This window comes from Polypterus senegalus, chromosome 12 (assembly GCF_016835505.1).
Source record: "Polypterus senegalus isolate Bchr_013 chromosome 12, ASM1683550v1, whole genome shotgun sequence".
NCBI lineage: Eukaryota > Metazoa > Chordata > Cladistia > Polypteriformes > Polypteridae > Polypterus > Polypterus senegalus.
The window spans coordinates 94,873,507-94,890,198 of NC_053165.1; the positions used below are offsets into that span (position 1 = coordinate 94,873,507).

At 38.0% G+C, this 16,692-nt stretch overlaps 1 protein-coding gene across 4 annotated transcripts in view; it reads right to left on the reverse strand.

The window, feature by feature from the left end:
- Positions 1–16,692, reverse strand: part of LOC120541393 (synaptic vesicle glycoprotein 2B-like) — a 240,682-nt gene that overhangs the window by 16,679 nt on the left and 207,311 nt on the right. For all 4 annotated transcript variants that reach the window (XM_039772971.1, XM_039772973.1, XM_039772970.1 and 1 more), the window contains exons 3-5: positions 16,141–16,321; positions 8,588–8,739; positions 1,170–1,303 (exon numbers count right to left, since the gene is read on the reverse strand). In XM_039772971.1, coding sequence (XP_039628905.1) covers positions 1,170–1,303; positions 8,588–8,739; positions 16,141–16,321 — 467 coding nt within the window. The remainder of the gene's footprint in view (positions 1–1,169; positions 1,304–8,587; positions 8,740–16,140; positions 16,322–16,692) is intronic.

Sequence of the window (16,692 nt, forward strand, 5' to 3'; positions counted from 1 at the left end):
ATGTTTTTGGGTTCTGAGTGCAAAACCTGAGTATCCCAAGGAAATCACTCAGAGACACAAGAAGAAACTGAAAACGTGACATAGGCAGTGACTGGACTTGAGTTTGAATCGGGTCTTATTGTAGTAAGAGCACTAACTATCCCAGTAACATGTTAGCTAAATGAGGATCTCAAAACCTTTGTTTCGTTTTTTCAAAAACCTCGACCTGTGATATGGTAGGCAATTAGGAGACGTGAGCCTCACGCCTTTAAGGCCGGAAGTGTGAAATGTAAGAGAAGCAGTGATTCTTACCAAGTGAAACAACAGTTCATGGGTTGCATACTGCAACAGGAAAATAAACTAAAAACCCACTCGTACCGGGTTAAAAAAATAATATAGTGTAGAATAAAACTATTAGTATTAAACATGAAACGGTTGTAGAAAACATACCCATCAATGAAGAAAATGAAGAAAACAGCCACAAAGCTACTTGTTTTAATTGAAAGAATGTGTAGATAAATCCAAAATGTGATTTATAAATATGACCTGGAAATTGCAAACACTGTAAGCAGGAATGAGCTAAAGTGAAACCCCGGCATTTACTCTGGACATCAGTCCTGCTGACTGCAGCTGAATCTGTTGTCTGTGGCCACTGCATTAAACAAAGACCAGAGTTGAGTTTATGGTCCAGAAAATGTCACTAGTAAAAACCTGTGACGTGCTGTGGCTGTTAAATAACATTATTTTTACAGAGCCTTAGTATCACGTTGTACAGAGGAACAGTCCATTCAGCAAACATACGTAAACACGACACATTTCACTATGAAATACAGTGACGCAGCCAAATGTCAAGCTCGCCTGTCACGGATGTGCTGCAGGTGGAATTGGGAAATATTAATAACTGCACCACTGTACTTTCTCACACATGATTTATTTTGATCATCTAGTGTACATTTCATTAGCTTTTTAAGTGTTTCTTTTCATTATTTAAACAAGTAAGTTTTAAAGTTTTAAAATACATCCCTTAATCCTTGTGCAGATCTTGTATCTTATACAGTAGCTCACTATCTTCCATCTTTTTTCTGTCCATTTAGAGTACTCATTGTTGTAAATTTCCTTTGGTAAATTTTTTTCAATGTCTTATTAAATAATATAATATTAAGAATACAGTCAATAACATCATTTCTCACCTCCAATAAGAAGCGCGGACTTTCCGGCATGAAGACAAGCCCAATTAAAGAACTTAGGGCTGGAAGGATGCACATCAATATGAACACTCTCCAGCTATGAAACTGGTAGTGTGTGCCCATGCTAAAACCCCAGCCTGGAAAAAATAATACATTTACATTTTTAAAAACGCACTGTATAAATGTCCAAATTTGGTTTTTATTTTTTATCCAAAAATTTTAATCTTTCTTTTTTTTCTGATTACAGTCACAAAGGAGTAAGCCTGATTATAAATCACAGAAGTTGGCCTTCATCCCACCAGTAAGGGGTACAAAGCAGAAATCACATCCAGTTAGAACTCCCCAATTACAGGACACACTCATTCATTCATGGTCTTTCACCCATGGTCAATCAGACAGTTTTTCTTTGGATTGGCGTAAAATTGGGCTACCCAAAGAAGACCAGTATGAATATGAGGAAAACATGCAAATGCTGTGCAGAAAGCATCTAAGAATTTAGAGAAGGGGACACTCAAGCAGCTCTGCCATTACTTCCAATTTTGAGCAAAGAATGCAAAAAACCCATATTCACTAAAGTGAGATTAAGTTTAAATACGGAAGACAGAAACCATAGTCCAGGAAAAAATATGCAACTGACCAGCTTAGTCTACATGTAGAAGAAAAAGCTCCTTGATGTCGCAGCAGCCAAGTGTGTTTGCTGTATTACACTTCTTACACTAGAGGGCACCACATCCACAGTGAAAGACTTCTGATGCCTACTGACAAGGAATCAGTGCCTAAAAAATGCTTTCATTTTTACAGGATGAAAAGTTTTGAATATATAGATTATATCCTGATTGTTAGGTTTTTGTATTTTTAAAATGTGCATTCAATTTAAAGGTGATTTCATAATTATAATTAATAGTGATATGCAGTATATAAAAATACAGAGTGCACACATAGCATATCTAAAGGAAAACATGCATATTGAGGCAGGAACACCATAACAGGAGGCTTGCAGCAAGGATGTTTTTCACTTGCCATCTTTAGTGACGCTTTGACACTAATGACAGTTACATTTGACACATACGATTCACTCAGTGGACACTTTTATTGGACACAACTGTTTAGAACTGGGTAAGGGCCTGCTTTTAACTTCAGGATGAGATATGGGTTCAACAAGGTACTGGACTGTGATGCATGCTGACTTGATATCATATATAATTTTTTTTTTTTTGGCTATACATTTATGCTGCTACCACAGCTCATTCCACCACAACCCAGAGGTGCTCTAGTCAATAGAAAGCTGGCATTCTGTCGGCCATTTTAGTAAACTGACGTCACTGTCATGTTTTTGAGGTGATGTGTGGTTTGTGACATGATGCATTATTCTGCTGTAATTGCCTACTACATTTGGAAAATGGAGGTGGACAGTGACCATAAAGCACTTGAATATGCTAGGGTATTCAAATGACATTCGCTTGGTTTTAAGAGTTACAATGTTAGTCAAGAAAACATTCCGACACTACAACACCAGCCTACACTATTCACAGAAGGCAGGATGAGTCCGTGGATATGTGTGGCTTATGTCAAATTCTAACCTTGCCATCTGTGTGATACAACAGAAAATTAGATTTGTCGGACCAGGGGAATTTTTGTCCAGTGTTCATTAATTTAGTCTTGGTAATCACTGGCCCACTGTAGTATAATTTTTCTGTTCATAACTGACACATGTGGAACCCAGTGTGATCCACCTCATTCACTTCAAAGTGGGATGCCCTCAATGTTCAGAAAGTTCAGAGATATCCTATTTGCAGACCACTCTGGTAAAAAAAAAACAAAACTGTTATCTGAGTATTTGTGACCTTAATGTTAGAGTTTGGCCATTGTCTTTTTACCTTTGTTAAGGCATTGTCCCCTTACAGAGCTACTTTCTCTTAATTTGAGAACTCCCAAGACTGTAATGCTAGGATCATCAAACAGCTGCTCTCAGATAGGCCTGGTTGGTATGGAGGGGATAACAGGACAAAAGGGAGTCGCATGCCTCCAACTGGACTGTATCACCACCTCATTTTTGGACGAAAAGTAATTATAAACATTTGCCTTTAACATGCACCATGAGAGGTTAGTGCAGCATAAACACTATTCTGTCCAATTTACACCGACTCTGTTGTGTATTTCAACGCTTCATGAAAGAATAAAACAGCAGCCTTCACATTTTGAGAAAAGTCTCTTGGAGGGGATTTCTCCTTTATTGTGTATCAGCATATTTAGAGTCCTCCAAACGAAAAGCCACATCAAGGTTGAATGCACTGAGCTGTGCAGAGCCACACTGTGTCTCACCTCAACACACTTCAACACTCCTCTTGGAATAAATAAATTTCAGAGAAGAGGAGTTCAGTCAGAAGGTTCTCTGTGGCCTTCTCATAACTTCACCGTAATTTAATCCTGATACTCTGCTTCTCCAACTCATTATAATAACTATTCATGGTGGCTCTAAAATCTGTACTAACCCCTACTCTCACTTCTGTTTCCTTTTCCGGTGTCCTTTTGGTGGTGGCGCATCTACTCAAAGCAGCGTGATGTTCCAACAGTGATGGATTAAAAGCCAGAAGTCTGTATGACCATCATCATCAAGTCTGTCCGTGAGAACCATAAATACAAAGAAGACCGTTTCATTTATGTTAGGTAGAATGCCTAGAGGGGACTGGGTGGTCTCGTGGCCTGGAACCCCTGCAGATTTTATTTTTTTCTCCAGCCATCTTGAGTTTTTTTTTTTGTTGTTGTTGTTTTTTCTGTCCTCCCTGGCCATCGGACCTTACTCTTATTCTATGTTAACTAATGTTATCTTATTTTAAATTTTTTTGTCTTTTATTTTTCTTCATTATGTAAAGCACTTTGAGCTACTTGTTTGTATGAAAATGTGCTATATAAATAAATGTTGTTGTTCTGTACCATTTCTCATGGATCAGGGTCACCAAACACTACATAAATGGCAATTTACATAAATATTTTATAAATTTAACTAATGAAAGGTAAGAAATGCAAGAAGTTTTAATCCAATGATGTACAATGTCATGTTTGGTAAGTTAAAAGTATTACACTTCTCCTTCTCAATAATCTAGATCCCATTACCAGCCTCAGAGGGAGAGTTGGGGGGCTGGCCGGTTAACACTTTTGCTTACTTAATTTGCGCAGCTTGACTTCACCCCAGCATTAGCACTTATCCTTCCCATTCACATCAACTCCATTCTGTATTTCAATGCTTCAAAAAGGAATAGAATTACAGGTTTTGTAGTTTTTGAACAGTCTTTTGTAGACATTTCTCACTGTTCATGTTCATGATTTTATTTTAGCATTGAGTTTGTGTTATTTGTTTACCTTCATTTCACGATAGTTCTTTGAAAGTCCACATTTAGTGCGTTTATTTTGCATTAACACTTATAAATACACTATAAATGAAGTCATGTGTGCTGGAGTCGCGTAAAAGGAGTCCCACTGAACAGCACAGCTAGTTGGATCAGAAAAGAATAAGAAGGCAAACACTATGGTGAGAAGGGCTCACAAAGATAGCGATTCCCCTGTAGAATTTCAAGTACTTCATCGAGTGTGTCCCAAAGTTGACAGAGGGAGTTTGTCCTGGTCTCCATCAGAAAACAGCTAATAAATATTATGTGTGTCAGTCCATCGTCCACCACACCTCGGGCTGTTCCAGTACATTGACTATGTGAAGGAAGGTGACTGTTGAAGGAAGTCAAATATAGGAACATCGTGTGTTTTTTTATTTAAGGAGAAGCTATTAATAGCATAATGAAACATCAGTTTAATAAATGAAAAATGTGACTGACTTTATAATACCAACTGCTGAGTGTTAGTGGTTACTGCACTATTTGATGTGACAGTGAAAGTTTCATAACATTGCAAGATGCTGAGAAATTAGTTCACACTTTTGTTTTCAGTCGGCTAGATTACTGTAACGCACTCCTCTCAGGACTACCTAAGAAAGACATCAACCGACTGCAACGAGTTCAGAATGCAGCTGCTAGAATCTTATAATAACTAGGAAAAGAAAATCAGAGCACATCACACCAGTTCTTATGTCACTACATTGGTTACCTGTGTCATTTAGAATTGACTTTAAAATCCTGCTTATGGTTTACAAAGCCTTAAATCATCTCGCTCCATCTTATATTACAGAATGTCTTACACCTTACACTCCAAATTGTAACCTCAGATCTTCAAATGAGTGTCTGCTTATTATTCCGAGAGCTAAACTTAAAAGAAGCAGTGAGGCGGCCTTCTGTTGTTATGCTCCTAAAATCTGGAATAGCCTGCCAATAGGAATTCACCAGGCTGATACGGTGGGGCAGTTTAAATAACTGCTAAAAACTCATTATTTTAACATGGCTTCATTTTAGTTTAATCCTGATACTCTGTGTATGCATTTAATTATCAATATCATTCCTGGTGGCTCCATAATCCGTACTAACCCCTACTTTCTCTTCTGTTATTTTTCCAGTTTTCTGCCACCACCACCCGATCAAAGCACCGTGATGACCCTACATTGATGGATTAAAGGCCAGAAGTCCACATGACCTTCATCATCAAATTCTTCCATGTGAACCTTGAATACCATGAGGACTGATTGTGAGGACATTCATGTTAGGTAGAATACCTTGAGGGGGCTGGGTGGTCTCGTGGCCTCTGAACCCCTGCAGATTTTATTTTTTTCTCCAGCCATCTGGAGGATTTTTTTGTCTTTTCTGTCCTCCCTGGCCATCGGACCATACTTTGATTCTGTCTTAATTAGTGTTCCCTAATTCTATTTTCTTATTTATTTTGTCTTTTTTCTCTTTCTTCATCATGTAAAGCACTTTGAGCTGCATCATTTGAATGAGAATGTGCTATAGAAATACATGTTGTTGTTGTTGTTGCTATTAGTGCACTTGCAACAAATCATTTCAACCCCTTATGAGGCTGAAAGTTACTTCCTGGCTAATCAGTAAAGCTATGGGACTGGGTGAACTATTGTGCATTTTCATGAGAAAAAAAAATAAGAATTTAAATGGTTGAGCTTGCTTGTTTAGAATAAAAATAAAACCAGAATGAGCTCTGTGCAATATATGCTTGATGATTCCTTATGTTGAACTAGCTGACGTACCTGGAATTACTCTGATATATTTGTATAATGGGTTAAGGCAAGACTGAAAACATTTCTGTATGTTTTAAATGCATACCTTTTTGTCATTACTGGCTGAAAGGCAAGTTCCTTATCTATTATGTACACGGGTGGTTTTGAACCTTTTTGTGAAGTGGACCTTTTTTTTTTTTTGTTGTGGTAAATGTTCAGGTCCATAGGAGGCCATAGCAGCTCGTGAGCCATGAGGTTGGGGATGTGGATGGAAGTCCACATAGCTGTTTTAAATGGCGTGTGAGCAGGGGAAGAGTGGTCTGTTGGTTTTTTGGGTTCCTTGGAGTTTCCAGTAGCTTGTGAATGAGGTTGTGTGGGTGGTGAGATTATTTAACCAAAGATATTACTGCATGTTTCTTCCGGGTGAAGTATCAGAAGTGATATTTTTTACACTCCGCCTCATGGAGTGGCTAAAGGTAATAACAGTGTCAGCGAAGCTACACCAAAGCTCACAGCCGCAGTTTGTGGCACCTGCACACAACCTTTAAAGTGCACTTGCCAAGTATGCATTCCTTAAGCTGTACTGACCTCTCTACTTCCATTTGATACCAAACATAATGCTGTCTGTCTCTTTATCCTTGTCCAGGACACCTCCCCGTCTTCACTTGTCCATCCATGAGTCAGTGGTGCTGTTCACATGGCCTGTCAAACGTTTGCCATTTGCCCTTCATTTGTATAAACTCACATAACAGTGCAGTGCAGACAGCAAATGTTAGCATAGCTGCAGTTTTACGCTGACATATTGATATATCGGTCTGATGAAATGAGGGAGCTATGCAAATTATGGCATTAGTCCAACGGTGTACATTTGTATACTAGACATATATACACACAGATTTTGAGGTTTATGTATTAATTAAACATAAATTTGACAGGTTTGAACTGACAACGTATGGGCGTGTGTGTGTGTGACTGTGTGACAGTGTCAAGGAGTGACGCACTGCTACTAACTTCAAATGGAACTAGCAGTAACAAAACACCCAAAATGTAAATACAAGACTGTAAATAAAATGAAAATTTATCATCATATCAAAACTAAAATTAAATTGCAAATCACATGAAAATTGTGTTCAGAACATTCCACAACCCAGAAATCATAACGCCTACACTCATACAATAAAATAATCAAAGTCAGTTATGTCACATTTTGCCCATGCTGCATATGTACTGTGTATTGAGATGTAACCACATGTATGGCTGTTGGAAGAAGCAGCTAATTAGCGTGAACAAGCGGGTATACCTTCTGAGGTGGCCACTGAGTGTATACTGTATTGTATATTTACATTTGCATGGCCTCATATTCTTACCATGGTCTGTGTAATTATCGCAGTCTATTTGTGTTCCAACATCAGATATTTAAAATGTGTCCATTAATAAGCTTAAGATTTCCCCTTTGAAACCCATCTTACAAACCTATAAATACACCCTGCTCCTTTCTGTAGTTAAACAGTAGTGGCAAACTTAGTGTCTGCATTTATAATTTCACATCTAAATTATTTTAATCATTTAAGATGCCTTCATATTTCTGATGTTTATATTTTGACGTGCAAATTAAAGAAATACTAATGTCACTCTTCTTTACGGGCCTGTCTTGTTCTGTGAGTATAATAGAAGACTCACAGTATGTAAGAACCCATGTAAGAAATGATCTTTTTAACTATTAATATATTTTATGGAAATTTTCTAAGGAATGTCTAATGCAGACGTTCAATAGAATATGAACAGCTTGGGAAATTAGTAAAAGCTTTAGGTAACTTCAAAAATTTGCTTTTTCGAGGAAAAGTAATTTTTGTTAATAATTCAGGTAACAGACATAAAATGGTTTGGACTTTTGTGTGTGTGTGTGTGTTTTTTTTTTGTTTGTTTGTTTTTTTTAGCTTAGTTTACAAACAAGCAGCACAAGAAACTCCTGTCTAAGCATCTTTTTTTACAAATATACGTGTATTATGAATAGGAAAAACAAAATCAGGAAGTGCAATAATCCAGCATTGTACCATTAGCCAGAGCATTAGGGGTTTTCTTCCGTTAAAACCTTATTTAAGGATGTATATAAATGATAAAAATCAACAACATGCTTAGTGGTGACTCAATTTCATTTATGACTCCAAAATCTCAAAACACAATCATTTTAAGGAGATTTGCTGAATGTAATTCATTAATTTTATGCCAGCTTTGAGGAATGTAAAATGCCCTGTGAGGGGCAACGGAAACAGCACTTAAGGGGGTGAGGGGGACCACAGTGCAACCTTACCGTAGTGAGGAATGATGCCCCAAGCCATAGAGGAGGCATAAATCCCACCGATCATCCAGAACATGCAGAGCCAACTCAGGTGTTCTCCTCTTTTCTCTCGGCACAAGAATTCAGAGAAATACGCATATACTATGGGAATGGAGCCTCCAATGCTGAAAGAATGTAAAATTAGAAAAGACACAAAGCATTAAAGTGTAAATTGGCAAAATACCTTCTGGATGATTCAAGGTCATAAAGGAAAGAACAATATAGTGTTACAGCGGGTTGTGAATGTCTTCACAACCTGGGACCTTTTTGACAGTCTACCTGATAAAAATACAATTCAAAGTTTATTAAGGTAGTCCACTAATCCACACAACACCCATCATAATTTTAACAATTAGGCAGTAAATGTCTGCAGTGGGCTGGTGCCCTGCCCAGGGTTTTTTTCCTGCCTTGCTCCCTGTGTTGGCTGGGATTGGCTCCAGCAGACCCCCGTTACCCTGTATTTAGGATATAGCGGGTTGGATGATGGATGGATGGATGGAAGTAAATGTTTAAGGAATTTTGAGGTATTGTTAAGCAGGGCCAGGGCTTTTCCTGGTGGGATAAGAAGTCATCTTCAAAACCCTTCAGCATACATTTTACATTTGAATTAATAGATTTTACGTTTACTCCTAATTCAGTATAAGGTTCTAAGGTTTTTCAGGTAAAGAATACCGATGTTTCAAGGTACAGTTTGTATACACACTAATCATAGTGCCATAAAGTGGTGATGTGTTACACGGTGAGTAGCACATGCAAGTAAGCATATCACTGTATTCAGTATAAGTTACAGTATTGACACTGTAAACTTAAAATACAAAACTGTTTTTTTTTTTTCTTCAACTCTACATCAAAAGCACTGTAGCTGGGTCTTTTCCATTTCCCCAAGTTGAAGCAGCTACCAAGTTGGTAAGCTAGCATCCAGCTAGTCAAACACATAATAAAAGATATTTCTCAGTCCAGTAAAGTTCATAAAGTTTTAGTGGAAATTCAAAGTAAAGCCATTCACACAAAAATAGAGAAAAAAGTTACTACACACGGAGAATGAAAATGCAAAAAATCTCTCCTTGTTAAACTTCAGTATCTTTCTATACTTAAAGGTTGTGTTACTTCTCTATGGCAAACTTATGCAAGCTTCACTTAGTATATTCAGTACATTCTACAAGTATGGCACATTCAATGCGGGCAATATGATTGGAAACTCTTTGTCCTCAATGCCTTATCAACTGCAAGGCAGGTCACAGTTAGAGGTACAAGAAATAATTAGAATATTCCATTTTAATTCAGCTTGTGGGGTTATAATAGAACCTCCTATACACTATGCACTAATATATAGGCAAACATTTTAACATAACAAAGAAAATAATTCTATCAATTTAACATAGCCTAAATGACTAACAAATGGCTCTTACTAGCATAAAACATTATAAGTCCCAAGTTTATAGTTGTGTCCATCTAAGAGTATCAGTTCCACAGATTCTGCAGATTTTAAGCTGGGAAATGCAATGTGGAAAGGCCATTCCATGTACAGCACCTCCTCAAAGCCACAGCAACGACACAGTTCAACCACAAGGCATATAATCATTTTATGCTTATCTTGTATTAAAGAATATTTCAGCATTTAATATGCAATTAGCCTCTTTATTCAGACCCCCAACTCCAATAAAGGTTGAGATGAATGCAGATGTTAGCGGTGGTGCCCACACTTCCCAATCTTCTCAAAATATTGTCAGAGCGAGCAGAGTTGTGTAAGGTTACAGAATGGCATATTTCAAAAGTTCCAGGGTTGAACAACATAGCAGCAGTGGTGCTCCAGCGTATCTGGGGATCAGTCATTATGGGGGTTCCAGATTGTGGCAATACATTTTTATAACTTTAAGGTAATTCTGCTTTGTGTAAAATAAACCAATTAGTGTTTAAAAAGGATCAGAGGCCTCCTATACTAGAAAATCTCTGGGAACAAAACTTTAGGAGCATTTCTCCTGGCAAAGCCAAAGAAATATTTTTCATATGAATTGATATGGCATAGTAATAAAAAACATAATATGAACGCAGGCAATGTAACACAACAATAATAATAACAAATAAAATTTATATTATACGTGGTAGAATAATATGTCGTAAGAAGTTTACTGTATATAAGTGCAAAGCTTAAGGAATACTCAAACCACAATAATGCATTTGATATTGGTTGAACTTCATGGCTGCATACAGTAGCTAACTAATTCAATGTGAATTAGACATTGAAGGGCACATTTGTTTTAAGTAGCTTAAAATATGGGGTTAATAGTGCAATGTTAACTGTAAAAAGGTTTCGTGCACGTGATACACATAACACAACAGAGTGAGAAGTGTGTTCCTGTAGTGTTTCTACAGTATAACACCAGAAGTTACATCATTTGGTCTAATCAAGGCATTATTCAGAAAAAAAAGTTCACGACCCATACAGTATGTATACACATGTTGCAAATGGAAATGTGGGCCTGTTACAACATTAGTTTTTAAGCACCCAGCGTTTCTCAAATATATTTGTACTAGCCAACCCGCAGCATACCATATGCCACATAATCAGGCCGTTTTTTTAATGATTTTTAAGCACAGGGAGAAAATTAACATTTGAAAAATTGGTAATGTAATAAATCAGCAAGAAAAGTAACATTGTAACAATGCACGGAACGAACCAACACACAATCGTCCGTGACTGAAAACTGGTGGACCGCCATCGCACCTTCTCTTGCCAGACGGAGGGATGGGGGTGCACGGCGCAGAGTGTGGAACGGGAGGAGAGGAGAAGGACATCCATTCAGCTCCCTCCGTCATGCTAGTCTGCTGAATTCTCGTTCAGTATGTACTGCCCGCTCATGTGCCCACCTCCAACTCGTCACTTGAGTCGTTGGCTGCTTTTCTAAATATAATCCACCAAGACACCCGACCACGGTAGTAGCGAGGTGGGTGGGGGGTATGCACAAAGGGTAGGGACGCAACCAGTGGAAGCGTATGAGTCGCACTTAGTGGGAATTCCATGGTTTGCAACCCAAATGGGGTTCAACGGCTTATCCACGCCTCTCTGCGACGGGTAGACACACGCTCAATCTCATGCATAATCATTTATTGAATGCCAAGCACTTCTAGAAAGACACGGTTGTCTAAAACGGGTTGGTGTGAGAATACAACAGTAAGTGAATGAAAAGATGGAACTCTGGAGAGAGCAAAATTCAACACAATAGTGAACCCGCGGCATAACAAACGGCGCATAATTATTTATTGACGGTTGAACACTTCTGGAAAGACACATTTGTCTAAAAAGGGAGGGTTTGAGGATACAACAGAAAGTGAATGAATAGATGGAACTCTGGAGATAGCAACATATAATTGTCCGTGAGTGAAGAAGACACATGTTTGTCGCGGATGCGAATTGCTGTATGTAGCGTGTAAAACAGTTTGCTATGGTGCACGCGTCATGCGTCGTAACCGAAAACTCGGTTTTTAAAAACTGCTTACTTCATTGTGTTTTAACCTCAGTTGTAAAGGATTGTTTTAAGGTTCCCATGGGATACCCCTCGCAAACTGTTTTACACGCTGCATATGGCGACTCACCTTCGCGAGAAACATGCCTCTATGAACAGTCAAGGTGGCTCAGAGGTACATGAGGCCTCTACGACAGACGAATATAAATGACGCCGTTCTTTCTGTGTCGTCGCGCCCGAGTTGGTGGGCGTGGCTCTGCGAGTTGTCGTCGTATCCAATGGTCTTGGAGTTGGTGGGGCGTGGCTCTTCCCTGCGTGCGCCATAGGTGTCTTACTTGTCGGCGGTTTAGTGAATCCATGCCCCTTCCGGTGTGCTTTCCATGGGTGTCTTGCTTTCTATGGGTGTATTGCCTTAGTGAATATATATATATATATATATATATATATATATATATATATATATATATATATATATATATATAGATATAGATGATTCATTGTTTCCTAAACATTTTTTCTTGTGATCCACTGTTGCCTTTCTTAGTGTCTTTGAGACAGATTAGTGGGTGCTTTAGAGAATCACCCTCAACAATCATGGTGCCCCTCCCTTGGAGATTCTCTGCCAACAGTCAGAGTGGAGCTGTATCTATTGCTTAAACTGCTTGCAGCAACCCACAACCAATTTTGGGTTATAACCCATAGTTTAAAAAAGTATGGTATTAATGGGTTAAGTTAGGAAAGTAAATGTTTGTGTGTTTTTTAAATGTTGACACTTTTGTCATTGCTGTATGAAATGCAAGTGTCACATCTTTCATCTACACTAGCTCTCTGAAAAGTATAAAATTCTCTGTTCTCCTAAGTTGAGAAGGTGTATTTTTTGTGTATGACTGAATTCCATAATTGATGAAACTTCTTGCTTGGTTGGAACTATGAATGCTAATTCTTCGTATTTCCTGGTGTTAAATCCCACATTAATAAAATGGATGGCTTGTTGAATCATTGAATCCATGGACTGCAGAAAGCATCCACAGTTGGGCAGGCTAGGTGGATTAATGTCCGTCGGCATCGATACACACATTATTACTGGAGATCAGTAGTGGTTTTTGATCAGCACAATGCAATATTGAAATCAGAGCCTAAAATTATAACTGCTTCATCAAATAGACTTGAATAAATGTCCGCCATCAAGAAAAGATCAAAGTTACTAACATTATCCTCAGTTATTCTCTTTCAACCACATTCTGAAGAGCAACTGGACTGTTTCACCGTGGATTAGCTTTATCACACTAGTAGCAGGTGTGCAGGTGTGTGATAGCATCAGCTTTCTTAAAAATGTAAGGCGCTGGTTTGATAAAAATGTAAACAAATGTCAGTAGTTCATTTCTGGGTTATTTTCACATTTTGTTCATGATGCAATAAAATTCCTGTCTGCAAACTGGACAAACACGGTCTTTGACTAGCAGCCCAAATCTCCCATTCTTGGTTATGTAAAATATACAGTAATTTAATATGCTGGAGTATGTGAATTTCCCCTTGGGATTAATAAAGTATCTATCTATCTATCTATCTATCTATATACATCACAAAATAATATGTAGCATTATCAGGCAACCACAAAACTTACTAAAAATGGTTTCTTGGAGTTTGAAAATGTTTTTTGGAAGGGTGGAAAAATGATCATTGCTCTAAAGGTTTGGCAGAACTGTACACCTCTTTTGGACCTGTTTACTTCTTAGAATATTTTACAGATGAACTTCAATGAGAAATAACTGTTTTTTGGAAATTTAACATGGCTGAACACAACCCACAATGAAGCAAAACATTGTACTGTTAGACAAAAGTTGTAATATAGCAAGGCAATTAAAATGTTATTCAAATTAGTTGAGAAGAAAACTCTTGAACTGCAGTCTTAGCTGAACTTCCATTTTGACCAGTACAAAACTATATGTGCACTGATTAAGGCATCCTCATATTAGCCTCAGCACTGGTTTTGGGTTGGCCCCCATTATAACCCATTCCCCGATACACCATTTAGTCCATATTATAAGTTGGATCATCGACAACATGCATGCCAAATTCCATGAAAATCTGTTCAGTATACAGTATGTTGTTCTCATTTATTTGAGTTTTTTTTTTTCCTAAAAGCGTTTGGGCCAAAAGTTGGCTTAACCTCTTCTGCACTGAGGGGTATTTGGGAGTCTGTTTATTAACAAACTGTTTAAAAAGATATAGTCCTTATAATGGAGAAAGCAGAAAACCGGTCTGATTCATGAAAAATGTATGAAAAAAGAATGGTAAAATGTAAGTTAGCTAGTTACAGTGGAATTAAAGGATTTATCAAATTCTTGAGGTCCTTTTCCTAGCTAATAATACAGAGAAAGAGAAACTTTTATCTAAATTAAAGTATTTAGCTACTATTAATGAAATACTGAACTTCCTTCATTATAACTCTGTGACCTTTAAAATATAAAAAGACTTTTGTAGAACTGCTATTTCTAGAAGCAGTATTTTTTCAAGTGGTCTCTTAGCAGCAGAGGAAGGCATTCAGGATAAGTAATGACACTGGAAATTCTGGCCTAGAAGTTACTTTTGTGGTCTGTTCCTTTACATCCCTTAAGGGCTGATAAGGGTGTGCTGTGTAGTAAAAGTTATTTTCATGTTTTCAAAACTAGTTAAAATGCATAAAACTAAGGAGAAATGAGAATCTATGTATGTATAAAGTTATTACACATTTATGGTGTTTTCTTGGTTAGAGGACAGATACCTTTGTTTATCAACCAAGAAAATTAAAAAAAAAAAGATTAATACAATCTGTTTATGTATTTTCTAAATTTAATTTAATATGTTCAATTCAATATAATTTCTTGTAGATCTCCATCAAAGAACACCAACAAGCACATACCAACGCTCACTGATAATACGGCAATTTAAGGTCACCAGTCCATCAAAGTGCAGAATTTGATGAGTGAGAGAGAAAATCTAATTCTCTGCAAGAAATCAATATGAACATGATAGTGGCCAGTAGTAATGTGCACCCATCCATCTTTTAACACGATTACCCAGTTCCAACAGTACAGAGTAATGGGGATTGTGGTGAAAAAGAGTGCAGGCAGGGTGGAGTGGCTGGAGAAGAGTGTCGGGAGTGATTTGTGACAGACAGGTATCAGTAAGAGTGAAAGGGAAGGTCTACAGGATGGTAGTAAGACCAGCTATGTTATATGGGCTGGAGATGGTGGCACTGATCAGAAAGCAGGAGACCGAGCTGGAGTTGGCAGAGTTAAAGATGCTAAGATTTGCATTGGATGTGACGAGGATGGACAGAATTAGAAATGAGGACATTAGAGGGTCAGCTCAAGTTGGACAGTTGGAAGACAAAGTCAAAGAGGCGAGATTGTGTTGGTTTGGGCATGTGCAAAGGAGAGATGAGGGGTATATTGGGAGAAGGATGCTAAGGATAGAGACGCCAGGGAAGTGGAAAAGAGGAAGGCCTAAGAGAAGTTTTATGGATGTGGTGAGAGAGGACATGCAGGTGAAGGGTGTAACAGAACAAGATGCAGAGGACAGGAAGATATGGAAGAAGATGATCCGCTATGACAACCCCTAACAGGAGTAGCCAAAAGAAGAAGAAGACAAGTGTTGAAGGAAGCCAGTTACTGTCCTAGCAGAACTGGATGCAATGCATGAACTCAACTTCACTTGGGTGCTGGTCCATCACAGAGCATATCCATTGGACAAATTTAGACTAACCAATTAACAGGTCATTGGGATGTATGAGAAGAACATATGCAGACAATCAGCAAACAGATGAACTCAGCTTAGGTAATAACTAGTCTGGGATTTTTAAGAGAATTCACCTAGTGCCTCTGTCATTTTCAGTGAGCTTGCTTATATTTCTCCTTTGTTCCCACTTCACACATTCTGTTTTTTAAAATGATTTATGATGAAAGAGCTCCTGACATTTTTGTTCATGTGTGCTTTCATTTAAGAATGTATAACCAGATGCCAATAGGAGCTCCCTCCCCTTATAAATACCTTTGCCTGAAATGTAAAGCCATCACTTACCCAATACCAGAGATTAGTCGGAAGAAGAGAAATAAACCGTATCCCTGAACAAAGGAGGACAGAAAAGAGAAGATAGAGTTGATGGTCAGAGCAATGATTAGACACCTTCTCCTGCCAACCTTGTCTGCAAGTCCACCCCATATGAAGGCACCCAGCATCATTCCCACGTAGACTATCAAGCCTGCAGAGAAAGAAATGCAGGAATCTGCGATTAGGCTACAGTTTGTACTGTATCAACAGTGTGCCTAAGAAATTGTTTTTAGTCCAAAGAGACATAACTAAAACAACAAATAGGAATTGTAGGAACTGGGGCCATTGTCCCTTAGTGCAGAAATTGATAAAATCATATGAATACATTAAAAAGAAACTCCCAGAATAGCTCATCAATTTCTGTTCACCCAGTGTGCATGAGAAAGTGTTACATTGATATCTGAAGGTCCACGACTAGTCTTCTCCACTACTAGGTAGCTTGCTTCATGCATTTACAATTAAGAAATGTGCAAAATTTATATGACATTCAAACAGAGACGATTTTCATCTTTGGCCTCTTGC